At 48.7% G+C, this 19476-nt stretch overlaps 1 protein-coding gene across 1 annotated transcript in view; it reads right to left on the bottom strand.

Annotated features, from left to right (window-relative positions):
• Window positions 1-568: 568 nt before the first annotated feature.
• AHDC1 (AT-hook DNA binding motif containing 1) overlaps window positions 569-19476 on the bottom strand; it is a 199074-nt gene continuing 180166 nt past the window's right edge. Inside the window, 4 exon segments of the mRNA XM_082231464.1 lie at window positions 569-2023; window positions 7473-8262; window positions 11876-16930; window positions 17856-17893. Of these exon segments, the coding sequence (XP_082087590.1) occupies window positions 11919-16930; window positions 17856-17893 (5050 nt within the window). The 3' untranslated portion in view covers window positions 569-2023; window positions 7473-8262; window positions 11876-11918.

The following is a 19476-nucleotide window of genomic DNA, read 5'->3' on the forward strand; positions in this document are numbered from 1 at the left end:
CTTCAGTTTCTTCCTGGCTTCCCAGCAGCACAGCATTTTTTAGGGCACCTTGTCTTCCAACCACAGTGGGAGCAACGGCAGACAAAGTCGCACAGACAAAGCTTCCCGCTTTGAAATGCAGGCCAGAAAAAATCTCATCCACCCCGCCAAGCTTATTCTGGTGTTCTGGTGCGGAGGCCTCTCAGTCGAGAAAAACAAGCGAGCTATTTTCATGCCGCCAACAGAGAGGCTGGGAGCCTAGAGCCAAGTGGCAGCAAGCTGGAAATCAGGATCCTACAGAACTGCAAAGAGCAAAAGCTTATGCTCTCCATCTGATGATGCCCTTTGATTGCAGCCCAAATGTCAGAATGGCAGCCTTTGCAACCCATTGTTCCTGGATTTGGCCTTAGAAGTGCCTCTCCCACCCCCACCCCAACGCATAACTAAGCACAGCATCTGAAGTGCATGAGCTAAGCATTAGTTCCAGCCCCTCCCCTCCCCAATCCCCAAGTGCTGGCAACAGACGCTCCCTAGATACCCTAGGCATCCATTCAGTTGTCAACAGAAGCACACAAAGCAGCCTCGTCACTCAATATATAGGTTTCTTTTAATATAAAAAAGTGTCTATTAAAAATTCCTTCCTAAATACACAAAAAGACCAGTTGGGGCACAGGGAGGGGGGAGGGGGAAGCAAAATAAAAAGAGGGGCTTTGAGGGGTGGTGTGGATGAAGGCAACGTGGCCTGGGGAAGGAATCAAGCAAGCAGGAGCTTATACGGTGACAAATCAGGTGTGTTCTGTCTCCAGTCGACTACCAAGTCTGGTATATTTAGTTGTACAGTTCAGATCAGTAATGGGTAACACAGAACAGGGGTGGGGGTCTTCCTCTTTTTTTAAGTTTCTTTCTTTTTTTGTTTTTGCACAATCCACAAAGCTGTACATAAGTTTCCAAATCCAGGATAGGGAGGGAATAGAGAGGGCAGGACAAAGGTGGAAAAAGAAGTCATTCGCTCACACGCACACACACATACACCCTGAGCTCAGCACTGGCGCAACGGGGCACACATGGAAGAAATACGGTTTACAAGTGGCCAATGAGAACTCAGAAAATGCCGTTGCTCCCCTCCCTCTCCCTAACAAAAGAGGGTGCATTTGCTTGTCTTTAATCTCCCCCCCTCCCACTTTTCTTTTTAAAATACAAATTTGGATCTTTGGGTGCGTACTGCCAAAAAACAAAACAAAACAAAAAACAAAAAAATAAAAATCCCGCCCCCCTCAACAAACAATAAAAAAGCAACTTAAAACCTCAAGGAAACCCATGCTGAAATTTGCACATCACAAAACCACAGCAGATGTACAGATGCAATATACAATACACGATTTATAATAAAACATTATATACAATAAATAGCTTCTTGTTACTTTTTGTCAATCAATCTGCAAATAGATTTCTCAGTGCATATCTGACACAATTAGCTTCTCTCCTGCTTTGACTCTCTCTGGACTCCTTTTTTTCTTCTTCTTCTCCTCTCAATATATATTTCTGATTTTGAAAACGCGCTCTGTGTGTGTGTGTGTGTTCGTGTGTTTTCATTGTGTTTGCTCTTTTGTATTTTTTTTTCATTTTTTCATATATTTTTGAAAAGTATTTACAATTGCTGGTTTTGTGCAGAAAGAAAAGCCCCATTTTCCCACCCTCCACCCCACCTTGCTTCTCAACAAAGGAGACACAAGCATCTCAGTGACAGACCTGGGGTTGGGGGCAGCAGGGAAAGGCAGGAGAGGCAGTAACATAGAGGGCCACAGTAATACAGGTGTGTATTGGGGTTGGGCAGGGGGGCAGGGAGGGAAAGGCAACACGAGGCTTCTGTCTTCTTGCTGGGACTTCTCAGTGGATGAGGATTCTTCAAGGGGGAAGTCCTCCTTCTCTCTACCCAGCCTCCTGAAGGAGCAATGTCAAGAGGAACCAAGAAGGGTGCATTTCCGTTTGTCACAAGAGCATAGCCAGTGTGGTCGGGGGAGGATCTTCCTGTTAGTTGTGGGAACTGGGAACAGAAACAAAGGGAAAGAATTAACAGCAATGACACGGAAGCTAGGCTTGAGGAACCTGGTGCCCTCCAAATCATGCTGGGTGTTAACTCTGATCAGTCCCAGCCAGCATCGGTTGGTTGTTAGGAAAGATGGGAGTTGTACTCCAGCAATATATGGGGGGCCACAGGTTCCCCACCATCGGGTAAATAGCACCAGCATAACAACAGCAGGTCAGTGCAGCCAAGAGGCTCCCAAGTATGTGGTTTTTCAAAAGTAGCCTCCGATTCAGAATGCGACGGTTTTAGAGGGCCTCTGAACATACGCAGCGTTTGCCTTGAACACATGAAGCTGTCTTGTACGAGTCAAACCCCTGCTCCATCTGACTCACTGTTGTCTCCTTTGTTTGGTGGCCTGAAATTCTTTTACTTAGGGATTCCAGGGACTGAACTCAGGATCTTCTGCAGGCAGCGCATGTAATCTACCATTGAGCTACCATATCATCCCACAGTGTGTGGCTTGTCTCTCTTACTAGAGGTATCAGGGCATTGTTCAGCCACAGATCTGCTGGCTACTCATGGCACGTTGCAATCTATGCCCATCTATGGGAGACGTATTATTAGCCTACGATGTCTATTGAAGCCATTCAACAAATCTTTCAGTATAAGGACCAAACTATTTGTGACTGTAACGGTGTAGCTCAGGGTTTTTTGTCCAGCCCTGAAGTGAACAATTGTGAATTGTGCATAGCTCTTGTTATTATTTATTGATAGGGGATTTAAATCCTTGCATGTTGTTTTTAACACTTTGCCCCTGTTTGTTCTCATACCGGATCATTGGAACATAGAGCTCATAGACTTATAGAACTGTAGAGACCCAAGGGGTCATCTGGTCCAACCACCCACAAATCCTGCCTATCAGACCACTGGTCCATCTAGCTCAGCATTGTTTACAGTGACTGACAGCGGCTCTTCATGGTTTTAGTTAAGGTTCTCTCCTAGCTTGACCAGGAGGTGTCACAGATTGAACTTTGGGCTTTCTGCATGCAAGGCAAATGCTCTGCCACTGAGCTATGGGCCTTGCAGAAAAAAGCGCCCCTATTTGTTAATGGGATGTCTATTCCGCTTACCCACCCCCTCACTTTTTTGCAAATTATATTGTTAGTATAGGGCCCCGATTCGGATGAAGACTGCAATGGGATGGCAAAGGGTTAAAGGCCCCCTACCCCTCACAGAAGAGTTCCAGTCTGGAATGGGGCCTCGACACAGGCAATTTGTAAGGGGGAAATGCTGCATTCAAGGTCAGAACTACCTAGTTAAGAGCACTTGTAGTTTAAACGCATGCAGTCGGCCCCTGAAAACAAAAGGGAGAAATAGACTGGCCCTTGGGTGGATTGGTAGAGTGCATTACCAACTGAGTGAGAGATTGTGGCCACCTTCCTTTGGACAGAAAAGAGAGCTTAGGAATACCTGAATGTTTGAGTGTTTGTGGAGGTTGAAGGGCTGATATGCACAAGAGCTGGCCTGGCAGCTTTGCACCTTAAAAATCTCAAGATATATGCAGGTGGACTGTCGTTACTCAGTCCTGAACTGGGCTGCCACGGAAACTGTCTTGCCCAAGGATCCTCCAAAACATGGAGCCACCAGTGGTACCGCAGCCACGTTATGTGTGGTTAGAGGCACCGACTGTGTGGTTCCAAGGTGTTCACATACATGTTCCGGGACTGAATCCAAGCTCGGAATTTAGCCCTGGTCACACCATGGAGATCTTTCCAGCCATGCCTAAACAAAAACAGCAGGCACTGCTTCCGAGTCCAAGGGACCTAGGTTTGTAGTTCCAGAGGCAGAGCCACCTGGGGATCAAGAGGCATAAAAATGCAGAGGAATGGCGCGTTCAACCCTCCCGTGACAGATGCTGGAGGCCCTCAGGCAGAAGAAACAGAGTGACAGGCATCCTAGCGAGGCAAAGGATGAGGAGAGCTAAGGGATCAGTTGTCATAGAGACTGTTACTGCCAAGACTTGTTCAGCTTAGTTAGCATGGGAGAGCAGGAGAAGGTGCCCATTGGACAGCTACCGCTGAGAGGCTCTCAGAAGTGGCATCAAAATGGATGCTAGTAGGAAGGGAATGAGGAGCAGCAACAGGAGGAAAAGGGGGGACTGTGCTGACCACAGCAGCCCTAGAAACATGTTTAAAGGGCGGGTGGGGGAGACTTCCGGTCGGCGCCAGCGTTAATGGCGGTCCTCTTTCCGAGCTGCAGCCTAGTGGTTTCTGACAGAAGCTGAGCTTTTTGCACTTCAAACCTGACCATGGAGACCCTTGACACCAGCCCTGTTCAGTAGTAATGATAAGCCAGTCTGCACACAGCTTGAGATTTTAAGGTGCAGAGCTGCTAAGTCAGCTTCTGTATATGTCAACCTTTCCATCCCAGTATGCTCAATCAGGTATTCCTCCAAGCCCTCCTTTCTATCAAAAGGTGGGTGCCTACCATGTCCCACCCTGCAGTGAAAAAAGAAGCAAGTAAGCAAACAAACAACCCACAACCCAAAGCTTTTCGGCAATTTTTTTAGTGTGGGGTGAAGAAGCTGCATATAGAGGTGCATGCAGGAGCAAGTCCACAGTGGCCACTCACAAGTCATCGTTTTGCTCTGCTGTCGCCACCTCTGTCTCAGAGCAATGGAAGATGGGTGTGCAGAGGAAAAACACACTCTTCTACTCCATTGTTAAGTCTCTCATTCAGCAGCAGAAGACCTGATGAGCTGAGACTGCGCTCGCAACTTGGTTCCTGGAGCAGGTGTCAGGGATCGGCACTGTGGGGACCCCAAAAGACGCCCCACTGTGGATTTCTGGCTCCCCTGGGCCCTGCTCTTCCTCTTCCTCTTTGCTGCCACTGTCTGTTCAGTGACCTCTCGGAGCAGCTGTGCAGATAGCAAGCAAATAGGCATCAGTGAACAGCAAGGAGGAAGTGAGCCCACTCACAGAGAGGCCTCACGAGGGCATCTCGCCCCAAAGCCCCCTCAAAAACTCTGCAGCCTGCACTGCATAGCAAACCGTGCGGGTGCAATTCTGTCTGCAACATAGATATTATTGCCTGCTAGTTGTTTTCAGGCCACTACTGAAACTGGGTCCAGAAAGGGGACAAGCTGTCATGAGCTGCAGCCCCCCGCCATCCTGTTCTTCTCAGTGCCCTCAGCGGTCACACTGGTTGAGGACTGCTTGCCTACTTGCCAACCAGACGTATGAAAAGATAGGACATAGGAGCAGGAAAATGATAAAAGGAATGAGACCCCACATAATTTTTGAACCGGAATTTTCCATATTAAGAGCAGCATGTAAATGAACCTAATAAATAATAATAGATAAATGAATCCTCCTAGAATGTGCCTTTCAAGAATTATGATGGAAGGAGGCCCCTTTGTATGTTCATTCAAGTCAAAAAACACTTTCATATGTAAAGCTACAATGTCAGAGAGATAGCCATAATCCTCCTCTGAGTCCTGCCACAATTTCTATGCATTTCCTTACTCTCCATCATTTGTCCTGCTTCAAGATTTGCAGCACAGAGCTATGCCGGATACAGCAGCCATGCTCCCTGACCACTGCAGATCTGATTCAGCAGGCTCCCCTCTAGCTTTTGAGCCTTGCTCAGCCCACACACTTTCCAATCTACATAGCCTTGAGTGATGTATAAACATGCTCTTAAAAAGAGAGTGAAGATTATCTGTGTGCTGAATTCTGTATCCTGTGCCAATTTCTGCATTTGTGCAGGGGGGCCGTGGAATGCACTCCTTTCTGCAGTCCGTTTCTTGATTATTTCATGTATCAACTGGAAAATGTACTTGGGCAGGGCCTGCTTACACATTTTGTACACTGCCTTGATCTTTGAAGAGGGGCTGTAGCTCAGTGGGGGAGCTTTGCATGCCAAAGGTCCTGCTTTCAATCCTCCACATCTTCAGGTAGAGCTGAGGAGGACTCCTGTCACAAACGCTAGAGATTGCCGGTCAGTGTAGACAATACTAAGCTAGATGGACCAATGGGGTCTGACTCAGTATAAGGCAGCTTCCAGGCTTTATGATGGTGGTGATGATGATGATGATTGTTCCCCATATTTTTTCCTGACAGGGCTCAAGGCAGCTTGCATATAAAAATAAGAACTGCTAAAAGCAAAGAAAAAAATCTTCATTAAAAAGCAATTAAACATGGATAGAAATAAAACCATATACATATATAAAATCTTTTAAAATCATACAAATAATTACAATAAAAGCAGCACGGCACCAGCCATTTCATTAAAAGCAGCCAATCCCCAAAAGCCTGTTAGAACAAATAAGTAAGCAACAATCTACTTCCTTGATTATTATTTTTTTAAAGTCAGGTTTTCAATGCCTAGTGTTCTGTGGATTCCTGAGAGCTCAGTGGTAGAGATAAAAGGATAAACATCAAGGAAAGGGTTAAGGAAATAAACAGACCCATCTCTCCCCCACACAACACACTTTCCATTGAATGGGCTTAAATGAGCACTTAATGTGACTTTAATATGGCTGTTTCAGTATGCTAATCCAATATCGATTGATTGTAAAAAGGGACGCCCTCTCTGAAATTGAACAAGCCAGTGAGAAACAGACCTGGCATGCAATTAGTGCCAAATTACCCAGGCCCTGATGGCTTTGAGTGCATCCTGATTAGAACTGGAAACTCACGTGGAAAGGGGCAAATTCCAGACAGACACCTGCACTCCAGGAAAAAGCTTTCTGATGGTGGCAAACTCTCAGCAGGGAGGAGGTGTGCAAAAGGTGCAGCAGCACAATCAAGAGGATTAAAGAAACAGGTGTGCGTCTAGACATGGTTTAGCCAGAGAAAAAACTGAACAAGGGTTGGGCTGAACGAGAGTTCAGGATGACCCGAGCCTGGAAACGGGCAATTGATTTAAGAGGTAAAGTTGGTGACAAAACAGTAGCATCGTCACTTGGGGGGGCATACACCCATAAATTATGTTCCACTTGGACCCAATGCAAGGCCAATCCTGTCTTTAGGTAGAGTGAAGCAGATGCTCAGGCAGTGAATGCTAGGGAGGCCATTGGCTTATTCTCCTGATCCTGATTCCCAGGATATGTCTGCATATGCCACACCACTTGATGGCTGACCCTCTTGGAAGTACTTAGGGTGGTGTCCAGTACTCCTGTTCCATTAGAATAAGGCATGTGCACTAGTGGAAGAGAACTTCCCCTTCATCTGCAGCCCCCATGTGCCCTCAAAATCAGCTGCAGATGGTTGGGTGACCCTTCAGACATTAATGGGGTGGGGTGGGGACATGCAGTGGGAGGAGAGGAAAAGGCAGTCCTGTTGTGCCATTGGAACTCCACCAGCTTTGCTCTCATGCATCTCACAGTGAGACATTTTAGTTTCCCACAAGGCCCTGAAAGGACATTAGACTGCTAGCATTGTAGGAGACTGAGATTGTTACTTACTGGCAGATGACGGTGTCCCCAAGGCCCGTTCACAGACTTGTAAAATCTTCTGGGCTCTCCAAAGAAATTAAGCAACGACAACAAAAATGTTCTTTTTTAATAAAAAAAAATGCAAACAAACAACCTGGGAGAAAAATAATGATAATAATATAATAATAAAAACTGCACAAGAGAAAGATGAGAAGAAAAAAGAAAAAGAGCTACGAGGAGGAGGAAAATGCTGAGTCTCCAATCTTCATTACTGAGTTTTCATTTTGAGTTCACAGATTAGACGGTTCTCTTTTCCCTCTCCCAAAAAGAAACAAAAATAAATTTCCCCTTCCCATGGCTATCCATGTAGGTTGTCCATTGCCTTCCGGTGTGTTTCTCGTATGCATGCTGTGGGTGGGTGGGTGGTGCTGGGCATCACGGGTGCTCCCCTGGCTCTCGCACTCCACGTGGGCAGTGGCTGTGATCGTTCGATTGTCTTTTTGCTGGACTGCAGGGTGGGAGGAGAGGAGGGCTGACAACATGGTCTGGTTCAAAAATCGTCTCCATGCCGTTCTCAAAGAAAGCGAGTTTTTTATTTTTATTTTTTTAATATATTTTCTTTTTTCTTTCTTTCTTTTTTTTAAAAAGGGGGTGTTTATCTCTCTCCTTTTCCCCTCTTTTCCTTTCTCTCTCTCTATTTTTTTCTTAGAAAACCCCCCCAAAAGAACCAACAAACAAACGAACAAAAAGATCAGTTTTTGATTTCCATTAAATACAGAACTTGAAAAGTGTTCCAGAAAAAGTGCTGGCTAAAGTAGCTCTGAAAAAGAGAGGGGGAAGGGAGGAGAAAAAAGAAAAGAGAGAGACATGTATCAAAACATGGCCCATTCCATCAGAGTATGCACATTCATTCTGGAGCATGGAGCATGGAGCCCGAGGGACCAATAGCCTTTTGTCCGACAAATCCCCTTATTTGAATCTTCAGTTTAGTAGGCCTTTAAAAGAACCGACTAAACCTCTCCTGGTACATATGCTTGTTGCTTTTATTTAGAGTAAAGATTTGATAGATAATTTATGGTCTATACATATTATGGCCATGTATCCTGCTAACTGACCTATCCACAGGGTCAGTTTTATCTGACCCTTACTGGGCCTAAAGGTAAAGGTAAAGGTACCCCTGCCCGAACGGGCCAGTCTTGCCAGACTCTGGGGTTTGTGCGCCCATCTCACATCTATTGGCCGGGGGCCAGCGCTGTCCGGAGACACTTCCGGGTCACGTGGCCAGCGTGACAACGCTGCTCTGGCGAGCCAGAGCCGCACACGGAACGCCGTTTACCTTCCCGCTGGTAAGCGGTACCTATTTATCTACTTGCCCCCGGGGGTGCTTTCGAACTGCTAGGTGGGCAGGCGCTGGGACCGAGCAGCGGGAGCGCACCCCGCCGCGGGGATTCGAACCGCCGACCTTTCGATCGGCAAGCCCTACTTAAATTTAATTAACCTGTCACTTTAAAAAAAAGTCTAAAGTTTTTTTTCTATAGAGGAAAAATTACCTATTCAATTTATGTCCCCAACCCTTCCACCAAGGTGTTCAGTGTAACATTACACAGACCATTTGTGTCAGGTTGCATTGCAGATCATTGTGCCTGTCAGAGGAGCCTGCATAAGCCCACCCTGCCCCCATTCCGTCCCCTTCTGGGTCTGAAAATGGCCCACACATGCATGGCTGCATGTTCTTTGAATGCACGCAAAACAGGAGTTGCCTGTATATGGGTTTGTGTTTTAGAAAATTGCTTTAAAAAGCTATGTTCAAATATTTTTGAAAGAGATGTTCCATAGTTTAGCACTGCACCCTTGGTAGAAACTGGACATTATGGTGGTTGGGGGGGGGGAGTGAGAGAGAGAGAGAGAGAGAGATGGAAAGCCACAGATTGGTTTTCCATCCTTTCTGTTCCACAAAGTCCTATAAGACAAAACACATGACAAGACGTCATTGCATGGTAAGATTCACTATCCCTGTAAACAGCAAATGACGTGGAGCGTGGGTGGGGAAACTCACATGACAATGATATAACAGCACACATTTTTCTAAATTACACTGGACCAGGAATGGGGGAACCTGTGGCTCTCTGGATGTTATTGGACTCCAACTCCCATGAGCCACAGCCAGCATGGCCAGTGTGAGGCAGCAGCAAAAAAGCTAATGCTATTCTAGGCTGCATCAACAAAAACATAGTGTCCAGATCGTGGGAAATAACAGAGTAGTGCTCTATTCTGCCTTGGTCAGAACACACCTGGAATCCTGTAGCCATTTCTGGGCATCACTGTTTAAGAAAGATATTGACAAGCCAGAATGTGTGCAGAGGAGGGCGACCAAGATGATCAAGTGTCTGGAAACGAAGCCTTGTGAGGAATGGTTGAGGGAGTTGGGTATGTTTAGCTTGCATTAGAGGAAACTGAGAGGAGATATGATCACAGAGTTGGAATTGTAGAGTTGGAAGGGACCCTGAGGATCATCTAGTCCTCCCCCCAGCAGTGTAGGAATATGCAGCTATCCCATACATGCATCAAACCCGAAACCTTGGCGTTATCAGCACCACACTCTAGCCAACTGAGCTATCCATGATTGCTTCAAGTTACAAGAAAGGAGATTCTGTCAAAACATCAGGAAGAACTTTATAGCAGAGGCAAACTTAGGGGAGCATGGCGGTTGGCCGAAACTGGGTGCCAAGCTGAGAGGGTGCTGCAACAATGACTGTGGTGGTGGTGGTGGTGCCGAATCTGGTGTTGCACAGGGTGCCACTGAAATTTGGAAGTCCGCCACTGCTGACAGTAAGAGCTGTTCAACTGTGGAACACTCTCCCTTGGGAGGTGGTGGACTCTCTTTCCTAGGTGGTTTTAAAGCAGAGGTTGGATGGCCTTCTGTCATGGATGCTTTAGTTGAGATTCCTGTATTGCAGGGGCTTGGACTCAATGACCCACGGGGTCACTTCCAACTCTGTAATTCTATGATTTAAAATGTGAAACAGCATCTAGCTGTGTGTGCATGTGTTAGTTCCTTGCTTCTACAAGGGTCTATACACTCACAATCATACCCCTTATAAAACCCAGCAAGATTTGCAAATGAAAAGCTTTTGCCTCCAATTGAACAATGTTCAGAGCACAACAGAATAATACTAAACTTGTGCTTGAGAGGCCTGCACTTGCTTCTGTTAGCTTTTGGTGACCACCTAACCAGCACTTTGGGCAGCATTCAACTAATGAGCCCTGACAATGGAAGGCTGTACAAGAACTTCTGCTGGCACAATGGGGTCCCCACCCCCATGCACATACCCAGAATTGGTTCAGGAGAATCCTTGGAACAGCACATAAGAGGAAAGGGCAGAACATTCCACCAGAGATGCTAGTGTTGGCAGAGGCGTTCAGCTAAGCGTTATGCTGAATTCCTCCCTTAATATTATTTATTTATCTATTTATTCAGTTTATTTCTTGCCTTTCTGCATATAGTCCCCAAGGTGGCTAACACAGCAATAACAGAAATATAATAAACCAAATAGCTTGGATCCATCTTGCTTTATAGCTACTTTCCCTTTCTAAAATCACCCCCAAATCTCCTCTTAACAGTTTTCACCTCTAGAGCTTGTAGAAAGGCATTCTCAATACCTGCCCCTGATTCATGGAGCTTCTTTCACCTAGAGGTTCTTTAGAGCTCAGGCTGAAGTGCATTTTGGAAGTAGTGAAAGGCCCTTCAAGTTCAGGCATGCATCTGGAAGCAGAGGCTATGTACACATAGTTCCTATATTTACAGCATTTTGCTTTTTGCTAACTTGAGGGACGATTCACAGGTCCCTGTGTTTCTACCCCAGTGTGACAGCATCCTTTCTATAATATCTGAAGGGCGTTTGTGTGTCTGAAAATGTGTGTCCAGGAACTTCTGCTGTCCATGACTTCTTGGAGACAGCCATAAGCACCCTACAGAAGTTACAGAAAGCGATAACGCCAACCTGGGACAAAGACACAGGGAACTGAACTGCATTTTGCTGTTACATGTGAAGTCATCATTAGCACAGAGTTATCTCGCCTACATTTTGCCATAAAATGCAGAATACATATCTGCTTATTTACACCTCTGCCTGCAGCTGTATAACATGCACACCCGTGTCATACAAAGGCCTCATTCCTATACAGTAACTGCTGGCACACAGACACCTGCTTTAAGGCAAGGGGCTTCAAGGATCTCAAAGCCACCACCTTTCTCCCCTCCCTTTGCCACAGTGCATCCCAGGCTTGACTCCCCCTCGTCCCACCTTTCATGTGCCAGGAAGCCCTTTCCTGGCACAGCTGTGATGAAGCTGAGTTACACAACAAGCCCAAGACACCCTTCCTCCCACTAAAGCATGTCCCCTCCCCCTCCCCCCTTTTCCTCCAGCACCTACCCTGAAACAAAACCTCGTTGTCTGGTTGGCACTTCAGATGACACTACAATGAGGTGACTGTGAATGTGTCCTCAGGATGTTGCTCTAGCATTGGACCCAAAAACGCGCTCTTCTGGGCTGCAGTCATGATGGGGTGCCCTTGGGGTGCAAAACTGGGGTACCTATAGTTGTCCTGCAGCGGCAGCATAGAGTCTCTTGGGACTGGGGAGATATTCAAGTCGTTCATCAAGGGGCAAATGTAGGCCCCTCGGTGGTGGGCCCTTGCCATGTCCATAGGCTCCTTCTCGCTCTTGGAAGGGTTGGTGTTGGGGGGGCTGGTCAGGTGGGGGTTGAGGCAGGAGACATCTGGGCTTCTCCCCATGAAGTCCACTAGCATCCCAACCCCGGCTTTGTTGTCGTATGGAGGGCTGCGGGTGCTGGAGGTGGGGGAGTACCAATAGTTGGGGTTTTTGCAGCTGGGCGAGTCGTAGTGTGGCTGGGACATGGGCAGGTCCCGGCAGGACATGTGCGCGGCTGGGTGGGGCATGCCACCAGCCCCTTGCATGCTGTGTTTGAGCGAGTCGCAGGCCGGGAGCTTGCGGATGTCGCTGGGCCTCAAGTCCTCTTTGAAGGCCAGGGTTGGGGAGCAGTTGGGCGAGAAGGCTTTCTGTAAGCTTGCTTCAAACACAGTCTGCTGAGGGGGCGGGGCAGCAAGCTGGTGGGGCAGGGCGGGGAAATGCTTGCTGTCCAGGTCTGCCTGCCCTAGGCCAGGGGAGTCACTCTGGAAGCCTTGCCCAAAGGTGCCGTCCGAAGGGGTGGAGGGGTTCATGGAATAGGGCCCAGCAAAGTCGCAGGGGTCCCTTTCGCTGAGCCCAAAGCCCCGCGACTGGGAGGGCAGTGGGGACATGCTGCTGTCTCCACTGTAGTAGTCCAGGCCCAAATCTGTACTGTCTGGAAACATGGGGTTCACTTGCTGGGATTTGGTAGGGAACTTGGTCTTGCCAGTGCCTCTCTCCTTCTTGGAGGCACAGGCACCTCGGGAGCCTCGTGGCTGCCTGGCCCCCGTGCCCCTCTTGGAGGGGTAGGCACCTGTCGAGAAGTTCAGGTGAGCAGCATCAAATATGTCCACTTTCTTCCGCCTACCACGTCCCGGCTTGGAGCTGCTCTGAAATAAGACACTCTGGTTCCAGTTGTAACCTGGGGCCGAAGACGACTCATTCCAGTCCATCATCAGCTTCTCCAGGCTAGAGAGGCTGGACTGGCCCTCACTAGACGAAGCCTCGCTGTTGGCCCTTCTGTAGCCAGCTGGCTGGTTGAACTGGGTACTGTCCGATGAGGACTCGGAGAAGGTCTCAGAGACGGTCTGCTGCTTGGCCTTCTGGGGTGTGTAGTTGGAGATATCCAGGATAACATTGGGTTCGTTGATATGGCAGTCAAAGCCTGGGTTGTAAAGCTGGCTGAAGGTTTCAGAGTTCCAGTCCAGGTTGCTGTAGCCTTGCCGGAAAGCCCACTGGGAGGCACTGGGAAACTGCCGGCAGTTCTCTGGGGAGGGCTGAAAGGAGACTGAGCCCTTAGGGACCATGTAGCCACCTGGGGACACAGTGCTTGCCCGGCTGTCGCACCTCATGGGCGTGTGGGAGGAGCTGGAGAACTGGCTGGGATCCGAGCTGTTGAAGAAGGAGGCCTTATTCAATGGCAAGCTGGGCCCCGAAGTCTGCTGGGCATAGCTGGCACTATGGGCACTGCTCGGTGATGAGGGCAAGCTGTTGCCACTGCCATACGTGAAGCTGCAGTCTTTGTTGTTGGGGCAGTCCTGTGTGGCATGGTATGGCTTCCCTTGCTGGAACAAGCTAGAAGGTGTCACGCTCTGCCCACCACTGTTGCTGAAGTTGCCGTACTGTGCATAGCTGGAGGCTGCTGTGGAGTGGGCGGTGGGTGACCTGGAGACAGCTGAGAGAGGCGCCAGCTTCTGAAAGGCATCTGTGCTGCGGCATTCCGAAGCAGCCTGAGAAAGGCTGTATCCCGCTGATCGGCTGGGAGGGAACGACTGCCGGCTTGTCATGGCTGTGTGAAAGGGTGCCTCAGTAGTAGCAGTAGTGGTGGTGGAGGAGGGCGTGACTTTACCCCCTCTGCTTGGGTAAGATGCCATGCCCCTCTGTGTAGCGATGGCATTAGGAGGAGCCGTGTACGAAGGAGCAGATTTCCGTGACTCAGAGCGTGTATTTGAGAGGGCAAAGTCTAGCAAGTCAGAGGAATCATCTGAATCCAGCAGGGAGCGGAAATAGCCTGTGAAGAGGCTCTGTCTCTCCTGGCTTAGCTCGGACTGTGATGATGGGTTGCTCCCACCATAAAAACCAGTCCTACTGGATGAACTTGACTCCAGCGTTGAAGAGTGGAAGGTCCGAGAGTCTTGGTAACTGCAGTTCCTGTTGGCTTGGCTGGAGAGGTGTCCATGATGGGACATCCAAAGACTTTCTTTGTCTCCGCCCCACTCAGAGGTCCCATCACTGAAGTTCTGGCCAAGGTTTTGCTCAGGAAACAGCGCCCCATTCTTGCGGGACCGCCTCTTCCTCTTCGGCTTCTCCATGGAGTCGGGCTCTGGCCGGCCCCTTTTTCGTGGGTGAACAGGGTCAGCATGCATGGCTGCCCCTGGGGCTGCCTTCTTCTTCTTGCCGATGCCTTCAAAAAAATCACTAAAGGAGCAGCGAGGTGACCGGGCAGAGTGGCCCCCTCCACGTCCAAACCCGCCTCCTTTACCACCACGTCTGCGGAAACCTTGGACCCGGTGCAAAAAGTGGGAGATGCTTTGAGTGTCTGGGGCTTGGTGGATGGAGTCTGGCTCACTTGGGGTCCAGCAGCGAGGCGGGGAGCAACGAGCCGAGCACTGGCTCTGGCGGTTTAGGAAGGCAAGCTTTGCCAGGACATCAGAGTAGTCAGCTTTACTATCATTGGTGTCGGCGACATAGGAGGGCTGTGGTGATGCCAGTTTCTGTTTCCTCCTCCTCCGCTTTTTCACTTCTGGGGTGGGTTCCTTGGGTTTGCAGGGACCCAGCATCAGGTTTTTTGGGGGTCTCCCCCGCTTGCGCTTCAGGATAATAGGCATTTCACCTGGAGGAAAGACCACCACCACATTACGACCATTGTTCTTCATCTTCAGCAGCGGAGTCGGCTCCAATGAGCTGCAGGTTGTGAGCTCTTTGCCTTCCAGGTTCAAGTTGCTGTTGAGAGAGGACACTTTGTATGTCGTCTTGTTCCTCCTCCCAAGGGAGACAGGGATCTTGGCCATCTTCACCACCATCCTTCGCACTCCACGGCACTTGGGTTTTTGGACCTGCAGGTTGGCGGCTGGTTTCTGGCCATCTTCAGGTTCCAGTGAGGAAACGATGGGCTCCATCACTTCTGCTGTCACCGGCATCCTGACTTCATCTGGTTGTGCCATCACCACCTCCACTGGTACAGCCATGGGGAGGACTCTGTTCTCAGCTACAATCTCTGCCCGCCGGCCCCGGCCACCTCTCCGCCGGCGGCAGAGCATCTTTGGTTTATCTGTTCTACGTAGAGCATATTTCCTGTGATCATCCCTTCCCCGCCCTCCTCCTCGCCTTACTACTCCTCTCAGGGAGCAGCCTCCAAGGTGGGAGCTGGGCTGCAGCGAATGTGCTCCTAGGGACTCGTCTGTCTCTAGCTGGGGCTGGGAGTCTAACAACTTGGGCAGGGAGCCTAGCAGCTGGGCTTCTGGATCCAGAAGCTGGGCTTGGGAGTCAAGCAATTGGTGGTCCAGAGTCCCTAAAGACTGGAGCCCTAGTGGCTCAGAAAGGGGTTCCAGGGACTGAAGTGATAGTGATTCAGACAAGGGCTCCAGATTCTGCAGCTCCAAATGCTCCAGAGTCTGCAGCCCCAGTGGCGCAGGCAGTGGCTCCACCGTCTGCAATGCTAGCGGTTCTGGAGGAGGCTCTAAAGACTTAGAGTCTACTAGCTGAGGCTGGTGTTCCAGAGACTGTGAACCAATTAACTGGGACCTTGAATCTAGCCCCTGGCTTTGCAGCAACTGGGAGTGGGGCTCCAGATGTTGATGATCTATTAACTGGGGGCCTGGGCACGCCAAAGAAGCCAGTTCGCTCAGGATATCTGTATCAGCCAGTTCGGGATAATCAGTGGTATCAGATTCCAAGCTGCTAGCTTCATCTATGCTGCTTGATGATGCCTTCAAAGCAGGGCTACTCTGGGTGGCTGGGTACTGGGCACTCTGAGTGTCCCCCTCTGACTCTCCTTCACAGATGCCAGTGGGTCGGGTCTGCTTGGGCAGCTCAGCTTTGGTGCTGCCCTGCACTGCTACCTCCTCGGGGCTACGGATGCTGCTGGCAAGCATGGGTGAGGAGTAGAAGCTGTACTGCAGGCCCTGATCCTGGCCTTCCTCGTTGAGTGGTGGGTGGCTGTTAAGCTCTAGGCCACTGCAGTCCAGGTGAACACCACAGCTCTTCAGGTCCTGGGAGAGGCGGTTGATGTCCTTCATGATGTCTATGAGCTGCACCACAGGGTAGAGGTTGATACGGCCATTTCCACACTTGCTCTTTAGCAGCGAGATGATGTTGTCAATGTTGCACCTTCCTGAGGCCAGAGTGGCATTGGAGAAGGTCTTGGCAGCTCTGTCGTGCGTGGCTGTCTCATCTAGGCCCCGGGTGTCAACAGGGCAGCCCAGAACATTGGTCGACGGCAAATCCTCTGCCTTGGTGCTGCCATGGGCGTGAAAGCTCTTGTACCGGTCAGCCGTCTCAGCATGACGCAGTGAGCTAGACTTGTGCTCACGGCCTAATGCTGAACAGGAACCTTCAGGAAAGCTGAGCATGCTGAATGACAAGGCTTTTTCAGCCAGACACGCTGAAACCTTTTGACCAGGGTGCCCTGCCTGGTATAACTTTGGCTCTTGGGAGTAATCAGAAGAACTGCGGATGGCGCCTCCTGCTGGTGGGACTGACGGGCCCTGTGATTTCAGGCGCTTCCTAAATTCTTCTTCACCAGCATGCCTCTTGGCAGAACAGTTGCTGGGATGTACATCTGCAAACGTGGAACCTGGACCTGGAACAGGCAAAGAGGAGACATTAAGTTTTTCATGTTAATTGGTTCATGTAGAAGTGTGTGATAGACTTCAATATAAGACAGCATTCACTTCTGGGGCTTCATGGAGGACGCTATTATTGTTATTATTTAAATTTGTTAAGTCATTTTATCTTGCCCAGGGCAACCCAAAGCAACTTACGGCCAAACAAACAAACAAACAAACAAACAAGACAGACAATAAGCCCAACATAGATACGTTAAAACCAAGAGGAAAGAGAAATACATTAAAAATATCCCACCCACTTCTAAAAGGCCACAAATAAAGTCCTGATTAATGTAGAGGAAAGTTTTTGCCCGGTGCCTAAAAATTTGTAGTGAAGGCAGTAGGTGAGAGCATTCCACAAATGGGAAGCCACTGCAGAAAAGGCTCATTCTCATGTTGTCACCCTCCAGATGGTCCTCAGATGATGAGCACAGTGTCTGAGTGTAGGCTCACATGGGGAGAACTGGTCCTTGGGGTATTGTGGCCCTAAGCAGTTTAAGGCATTATAGGTCAAAGCCAGCAGCCTGAATTGGCCCAGAAACTGATTGACAGCCAGTGCAATTGGGTCAGGATTAGTGTTATATGCTCAAACCATCTTGCCCTGGTGATCAACCTAGATGCCAAATTCTGCACCAGTTTCTGGATTGTCTTCGGAAGCAGCCCCATTTACCACACATTGCAGTAATCTAACCTAGGGGTTACCAGAGCATAGATGGCAGAAGTTAGGCTATTCCTGTCCAGATGAAAGCCATGCAGACAGAGCCCAATGCAGGAGAACAAATGTGCATGTGTTACACAACAAATGACCTGTACAGAAGGGTCCTCAGCACCATTTGTTTCACTGCTGCTTTGCAAGAGAAGAGTGGGGTGAAATTACAAAGTCCACAGCATAGAACTCACCTTCTGCTTTGCTGTTCCTACTGTTACACTTGAGTTCTCTGTGGAGAAGGAAGACAAAAAAAAGAAGTTTAGCCTAGAGAACAATCAGAGCCACCCTTTGCAGTCCTTCCTGTCGGTGGCTCACTCATGTCAATCTTGTTCTGCAACAAGGGACCCAAATCTACAGCTGGGCATTTAGTTGTACAAATATCCTCTGTGTTTTTTGGTGCCCCAGTTCTGCACAGACAAGCAGTGTGGGGGTGGAAAGGTGACTTAATGAAAGAAGGCATGGCCGGCTGACACCTTGCACAGGAGCACTCCACCATATTATTTTGCTGGTCCCACCTGTGGTTCTGATTATTATCCCACCTCAGAAGGGTTCTCTCTCATTAGCACTGTGCCTTTTCACCTCAAACCAATACCTTCTTTTGAGAGGGTTGCTCTTAACAGTGTTTCTGGGCTATGACTGATAACGAATTGCTGGAACAGCTCTATACTTCACCAGTCGCCCTTGCGGGCCCCAAAATAGGTATGATGGGGATTTCTTTTTTGGAGGGGGAACCCCCAAGCACTTTAAAGCAGCTACAATGCCCTTTTTAGACTGGAGCAGATGTGCTCAGAGAACAAGTGTTGCTTTTGCTGTCTAATATCCCTCAAATGCTGCTATTACCCCTAAAGTAACAAACAAACAAACAAACACACACTACCACAGCACAGATATCTGCATTTCGTTCTAATGCAGAGCTAATAGAAGCTATTTCTGTAGCTAATTAAGTGGGAGGGGGAGCTATTTAGATTGAGAATATGGCACCAAGGAAAGGGTTAAGCATTCAATTCACCCCTGGCTGCTTTATAGGCAAATATAACAACTCTCCCACATCATGCCTGTTTTGGCCCTGATTCTCAAAGGGAATAAAACAAGTCATTGTGAGGTTCCACTACAGTGGAGATTCTGAGGAAAATCCACCTCTCCCAAACATGGCTGCTTCATCTTATGAAGATTTTAACTATGACTGCTTACTCAGAAGCGCCATTGAGCTCAGTGGTGGTTACTGCCTGGTAGGAGTGTTTAGGCACTCTTTAATGTGGATCAGGTAGCTCTTACTACCTAGCTTTCACTCACATTCAGACAGGCAGACATTCAACAGGTGCAGTCATGAGGGAATTGAATTGTTTTTATTTCTGTCTGTCATTTAAAAGCTCAGAGCCTCTGTTCAGAGTGGAGGTGGGTAACTCTGACAGAAATAAAAAAAATAAAAAAGTGGGTATTTCAGATGCATGCCAATGGGAGAAATGGAAACTATAAGCATGGGTTGTTATGATGGTGGAGGAAGGCAGATATTCTGGATGTATTAACAGAAAGTCAAGTATCTGGTATATGTAGCACAAGTCATTTTTGGCTACAGGCTCTTGCAGTCACGTCTCCACTAGGTGTCCCTGATGAGCTACAGATCCCCTTCCAAGCCGCCATGTCTGTCAAATGGTTAAAACCCCCTCCCAAAGTTATTCCCACTTTCCGTTTAAACTTTCTGACCTGGCTGCGCTACTTCTCTGGCCTGACAGAAAGCCCTCTTTGTGCAGTTCCCCTTTTTGTGTGACAGCAGCAGAGCACTTTCCTTGCCCAGAGCCGGCTGAGGGAACG

The sequence above is a fragment of the Podarcis vaucheri genome (genome assembly GCF_965113315.1).
Source record: "Podarcis vaucheri genome assembly, chromosome: 7".
NCBI classification, from domain to species: domain Eukaryota; kingdom Metazoa; phylum Chordata; class Lepidosauria; order Squamata; family Lacertidae; genus Podarcis; species Podarcis vaucheri.